Source organism: Gekko japonicus, unplaced genomic scaffold (genome assembly GCF_001447785.1).
Source record: "Gekko japonicus isolate JY-2015 unplaced genomic scaffold, Gekko_japonicus_V1.1 scaffold896, whole genome shotgun sequence".
Taxonomy (NCBI): domain Eukaryota; kingdom Metazoa; phylum Chordata; class Lepidosauria; order Squamata; family Gekkonidae; genus Gekko; species Gekko japonicus.
In genome coordinates this window covers 387,609-394,062 of record NW_015162504.1, presented here as the reverse complement: position 1 = coordinate 394,062, position 6,454 = coordinate 387,609, and the positions used below count along the sequence as shown (strand labels likewise).

The 6,454-nt window shown below is 44.6% G+C and overlaps 1 protein-coding gene across 1 annotated transcript in view; it reads left to right on the top strand.

The window, feature by feature from the left end:
* Window positions 1-6,021, top strand: part of KIT (KIT proto-oncogene receptor tyrosine kinase) — a 63,925-nt gene extending 57,904 nt beyond the window's left edge. Inside the window, exons 18-20 of the mRNA XM_015406117.1 lie at window positions 1,857-1,867; window positions 4,080-4,185; window positions 5,686-6,021. Coding sequence (XP_015261603.1) covers window positions 1,857-1,867; window positions 4,080-4,185; window positions 5,686-5,811 — 243 coding nt within the window. The 3' untranslated portion in view covers window positions 5,812-6,021. The remainder of the gene's footprint in view (window positions 1-1,856; window positions 1,868-4,079; window positions 4,186-5,685) is intronic.
* Window positions 6,022-6,454: the final 433 nt, after the last annotated feature.

Genomic DNA, 6,454 nt, shown 5'->3' with positions numbered 1-6,454 from the left:
TTACAGTGGGATCAAATTTATGATGTAATCACGTGCTGTGGAGTGAACATAATGTAGCACAGTAGTCTGGCTGTCAAAACTAGCAACGAGTATTCACCAAATAGCTGCAGAACATGAATTGTATACTGATCTGAAAACTAAGGCGGTCATTTAGTAACTATCTACACAACATTAAAAGCATAGAAAATATTGTAGGAACTGCATTTGGGTGAGCCCAAAGAAGGTGATGACCTTTTTTCCCTATGAAAAGGAAACCTCCATATTATATCACAAGCCATTTTTGAAAGTCTCCTGTGTTTCAGAACTAACCAGTGCTGTTCTCAAAAAGCACAATAGTTGTGTGGTTCTGTAGATACTTGCCTAATTCTTTTTTATTTTAGTAGGCGTGGAATTATATTTTTAAGCAGTCCTCTCCGGTCGTCAAAAACGAATGAAATATTTTAAATACATTCGGACACAAAGGATGTCCAACGTGCATTGATATGACTATCCACGCGATGAATTAGATCCAACACAGAAATTCTGCCTGTGCTAGAGCTCTTGCACAAGCAGGTTTTTTGGAATGCAAGAAATAGATGGCGGTATCCACTTGCATTAAGTCATGCTTATTTTATCCTCACTTGTGTTTCTATTTGTGCAAGTTCGTGGGCAACCAATTTCTGGGCACTATAATATATATATAGGGAGGAAAGCATTCGTGTAAAGTTTTGCTCTTTTCCAAGACTCCTTATTTGTAACCTCTGTAAAGGCTTATTTGTAACATCTGTAATAGTGTTTTGAGTTGAGGGCTGTTATGCTGCCTCCTTGCCTTCCTTAGCATTTCTGTCTTATTTTCGCTGCCAATAAAGACTCTTTCCTTAGAATTCTTAGTTGGGCCCAAAGAATAGGATGGCTTAGTTATATCTGGTAGAGTGGCAGAGCAGACAGCGCATGGGGCTGGCTCTGAGGTAAAAGGGGATCCTTTGCTCTAAATAAAACAGTTGTTTCCACTTAAACACAGAGTTTATTTAGAAGTTAAACAGCCTAAAGGTTTCTGTAAAGTTCATAATCACAATGGTTCCAAATAGGTATACTTTTTCAGTGGGCTGTAGGCTTGCCAAGTCCCCCCGGGGGGCAGGGAAACCCCACCCCCAAAGCACACGACGTGCACGTCGCCCAGAGGTGACACGATCGCGTCGGGCGCGTTGGGGGCGGGGCCACTTCCGGGTGACGTGTGTGTGCCGTGCGCGTGAGAACTCCTGGAGTAGCGCTGGAGTCCCCTGCTCCAGCGCTGCTTCGGACTTGGCAACCCTAGTGGGCTGTGCACTAATTGAACTGACTTGATAGGTATTCAGTTAATCAGAGAAGACCACTTTTCATGGGCAGAGCGGCAAACTAAACACCGTCACTGCAATTGAGAAGAAAAAAGAAAATACTAAGTAGGGCTTTACTATTTAAATTGTAAATGATCTGATACTGTCTGGAAAAGGCACCTACTTTTGGTAAAATGTAATTGATTAATGTGATTGATTGATCGTCCAAGTGTGGCCATTCCCAGAGAAGACAGACCTGACCACAGTCTCACATGTCTTGGTAACATTCAGGTCTGATTACTGCTTTATGTGGGGCTGCCTTTGAGAATTTCAGCTAGCGGAAAATGCAGTGGCCCCTATGTTGACAGGTATTCAGAACAGCCAGTGTCTTAAGTCAAAAACCTGTGAGCTAGCTCACACTAAGTCAGCTTAGAGGGAACACTGCTGGGAAGCAAGGCTCCCTCTAAGCTGTGGAGTCCTGTGAACAAAAAATCTACTTTGTGAGCTCCTGTCGAGGGTTTAATCTCTCTCTCTCTCTCTCTCCTGCTGCCACCAGCCTTTGCTCCCTCTGAGCTGTGGAGCCCTGTGAGCAGAAATCCCACTCTGTGAGCTCCTGGCATTAAAAGTTGTGAGCAGGTGATCTGGCTGCTGCATCAATCAGTTTGCTCTGGAGCCATCCCTCCCTGAACGGAGACAAAAATGTGTGAGCCGGAGGCTAAAAACCAGTGAGCTAGCTCACACTAAGTCAGCTTAGAGGGAACACTGCTGGGAAGCAAGGCTCCCTCTAAGCTGTGGAGTCCTGTGAACAAACATTCTACTTTGTGAGCTCCTGGCATTAAAGTTGTGAGCGAGTGATTTGGGTGCTGCATCAGTTAGTTTGGTCTGGAGCCCTCCTTCCTGAGCGAAGACAAAAATGTGTCAGCTGGAGGCTAACAAACTGTGATCTGGCAGGGTATGAGAATTCAACAAAGTTTAACTGATTTATATGATTTGTGAGTTAAACAATTATTTAAACAAAGTTTAATTCTGGGTATAAGCTTTCATGTCTGAGCACATTTCTTCAGATACCCAAAGAAGTGCGCCTGCACACGAAAGCTCATACCCAGAATTAAACTTTGTTGGTCTTAAAGGTGCCACTGGACTCAAACTTTGTTCTGTCTGTCAGGGTCACATCTATTCCCCATGAACAAAACAATTAAAAAAAAACCCAGAATTTGGCAGCAGGGGGACCTGGATCCTGCACCAAGAAAAGATGTATCCAGTGATCTGTAGGAAATGTGTCTCTTGAGCCTCTTCGCAGGGGAACGCAGAAAGTTGCCTTTTACAGCAACAGAGGTTTGGTCCCTCTAGCTGAGAGTGTTTTTCTCTGGCTGGCAGAACCTTTCTACAGTCTCAGGTCAAGGGCCGCTCTGCTCACCTGTCATAGTTTTAACTGGAAATGATCCGAAGTTCCAGTTGAACTATGACCCCCCCCCCCCCAATACTTGCATATATTGGTTTGTTGACTTTGGCTGATTCCAGAGAGTTGAAAATACTTTAGAGTGCAAGTGCAGGGATGGAAAGCTTCTGCCTCTGCACGTTGTCCCAACTATTGGAAGCCCTCCTTGAACAGCGAGTACCATTCCTTGAAACTTCACCAGACATCACACACACATACACTTGCTACCCTACCTTTGCAGCCCCATATGGACTGGAAACTTACATCTGTTGCCAGCTTTTGAGCTGCCGCAAATGACTGCGGAACTCACACATGGTTCTTTCTGTCCCATGTGGAGGAAATAGTGATCTCATGCAGAACAAAGAGAGAATAGCTCGATGCAGTTTTGATGTTCCAGATCTAGCGTCTTCCAGTCTGATGTTTCCTAGAATGAATCTGATCTTTGATGGCCATAAACCCAATAGCTCTGTATAATAAACAATCGCCTGATCTTGATAATTGGGTCTTTGAACCGGATGTTCTCCTAGCTTGTCATTTTTTATTTACTGCCAACAGCGCAGTAGGCACTGTGTACACATACACATAGTCATGGCACCGTCCCTGACCAGCCAGGGACAGATGAGAAAGGACAGGATGCACTTGATAAAACCCTGAGGGTAGGAGTAAGCCGAGGACCAAGTGATCACAAGCGGACTAAAGTCCAAAAAGGTGAGGCAATGGTAGTCTGCCAGAGATGGCTTTTAAAGTGGGATTTAAAAAAAAGAAGAAGAAGATAAAGCATTCTATGGATGAATTTCCACTAGTGGAAAAAGTGAGAGGCCCACATGTCCCTTGCATGCTTACCGGTATAACTGCTTGTAGTTGTACAAAACTTTGTATATGTAGCATAAGTATTCTTGGGAAAGTGCAGATTTGAAGTGCCCGGGGTGTATGTGTGTGTGCGTCACTGCATTACATCACCTTCTGTTCTAAAACTCTAGCCAGTATTTGCTAGTCATTCTGACTCACGGGGTTGAGGCAGATCTCCAGTTCCCTTCAGCATCTCTCCATGATGCCTGAAAAGTTGACCCGAGGGAGAGGCGAGCTTGAGCCACTAGAAGTGGAGACAACTTTACCCAGTTTAGCAGCACAGCCCCTTATGGGGATCCTGTGACCCATGGCATCAGCATTTTTTTTTGGCCGGGGAAGACCCACCTGCATAAAAGCCTTGTGTTTGCAATTCATAAGAGCCAATTGGTGGTTTGTTTGAAAAAAGTAAAATAGCGTGCATCCGAATGTCATAATATCTGTGTTTTGGTACAAGCGTTAAGTTTTATCTCCTGCTGACTTCTCAATAACCCTATCTGCAGGTATGAGATAATGAAGAGTTGCTGGGATGTGGATCCTGTAAAGAGGCCCACCTTTAAGCAAATTGTACAGCTGATTGAACAGCAGATTTCAGATACCACAAACCATGTAAGCATCGAGCTCTCAGGCTGGCCTCCTGAAGAACGGGAGTGTTGAATGTCCTGCGTAATGCAGTTATGCACTGTAAATGTTCCTCTCCAATCCCGTCTGTATTGCACATCTTTCCTGGTTGCACGAAACATTTAAATGAAACGAAGCGATCTTTAAATGCAGTTTGGGTACATTTCTGCCCCACTTCTTGCTGTGGAGGTGGATTGTGTCCCAACGTAAGAAACTTTTCTGCATGCACTCTCTCATCCTTACTGATTTGTGAGTTGAGTGAGCAATCGGCATTAAGCAAGGTGGCACGTGCCTTTGATTTTTTGTGTTTTTAAATAGTTCTGTGAAAGTATTTTCACATTATGTCATTTACCATGCAAAATATCTGAACTTTGCGTACAAAATGCCCAATGCTGCACTCCCCCCCCCCAAAAAAAGGGATGATGATAACAATTTGATTATTCCAATAACCTCTTAGGAGCAGAGGAAGTAGAGGTTTCAATCCTCTGTCTTCCATATGATTTCTGTCAGAGTTCTGACAGGTCCAGCAAAGGTCTTGGAGCAGGGAGCCGTGAATGGTGGATCTTACTCTTTGCAGTACCTTTTTGGATTCAACAAAGTACAGAAACTTTTTTTTCTATGTGGAGATCGTTCGTTGGGCGCTAAGCGGTTATGCGTTCTCCAGGACATGGTGTACATTACTCTTCCCAACCAAGGGGATTTTCGCAAGGTGAATTTACCATGTGAAAACTGGGAAGCAGCCCACCTTGTTTGATTTTTCTAGCGATGCTCTTCTGAAGCATCTGTTACGTTAAGTATCTTCTGTGCAGGCACACATACCCCCTCCCCTCCTGCCCTGCTGCGTGCTCTGGTGGCGCTAGAGGTACTGAGGGTGGGGGCGCTGCTGCATGGGAACACGTAGTCCCTGAGCAGGAACAAGTTTCTGGCTCCGGTGTGCAGCACCCCCTGGAGGCTTTTAACTGTAAAAACGTCTCTGATGGCAGGCCTGCTCATGCGCAGTCCCCATGTGGGACTGCACAGAAGATACTCAATGAACAGTAGTTACAGGTAAGTGCAATGTTGTTTTCCGTGTAAATGGGTATATTTTGGGGGGGAAGATTCAAATTTTGAATAGATCTCTGCTGTGTAGATGAATCATCAAATCCTCATGGCTGGGCATTTGTCTTGCTTTTCTCCCTAGTGGGAACCCAGTTAAAATGCAGTAGAAACAGGAGCAGGGGGAGGCTTCTGAATGCAGAGCAGGTCTCCCCCCCTCTGCTAGTGAATCTTCCTTCCAGCTCCTGTACAGTCCTTTGGCTCCCATCTCTGGGCATGCCCATGGCTTAACTGCCTGTAGCAGAGGAGAAACAAAGTCAGCCAGGTCTTACACAGCAAGCAGGATCTTCCTTAGCACATAACTCTGCTTGAATAAATGCAAAAGCACTGATAGCTGATTTTGGTGCCGTGTGCTGTCATTCAGTATTAACTCTTTGCTTATTTCTTTCCCAGACTTATTCAAATGTTACAAGTAACATTTGCAGTCAGGCTAATGGCACCGATCACTCAGTGCGAATTAACTCGGTGGGCAGCAACGCTTCATCGAATCAGTCCCTACTCATGCATGAGGAAGCCTGAAGACCAACTCTGCTAGCCTGAATGGAGAATCTACTGTTAACTTTTACGTATTTCGACAGAATGACTACTTGTTGTTCTCATTTTATATACTACTCAACCAAGGATAGAAGGAATACCGTAGTACTTTTCTTTCTCTCTGTGTTTTAATTTTAAATCACAGCCTGCTTAGAAACAAAAGCAGATCTGCCCACCATAGTTATAGTGTCGTTGTTGCCCTGTTTGCTAGAATCAGTGTATAGTTGCTGTTTATATGCATTTGTAGTACGGAACCAGATCTGGGAGGGGGGAATAACCATAATAAAACTTGAGTGTTGTATTTATGGGATTTTGAATGGATTTTGAGAGTTCTGGAAGCAACTGGGCAAGACCTGTGAGAGCCATGACTGGACTAAATTTTCCCAGAATCTTTAATGTAATCTAGAGGCAGTCATTGGGGGATCCTGTAGATTGGAGCCAAGGTGCTAGGAGAGGTGGGACTTGATTCTGACACTGGCACCATTTTCTAATTGAACCCTCCCCCATTGCCTTGCTTGTGTGTGTTAGACTGGGAAGAGGGCCCAGGGTCCAAAGGGTTCACCTTGCCGGTATTGTAGCCTCCACTCTTCCCATGGTTGCTTTTAAATACAACTCCAGACCTGATCAC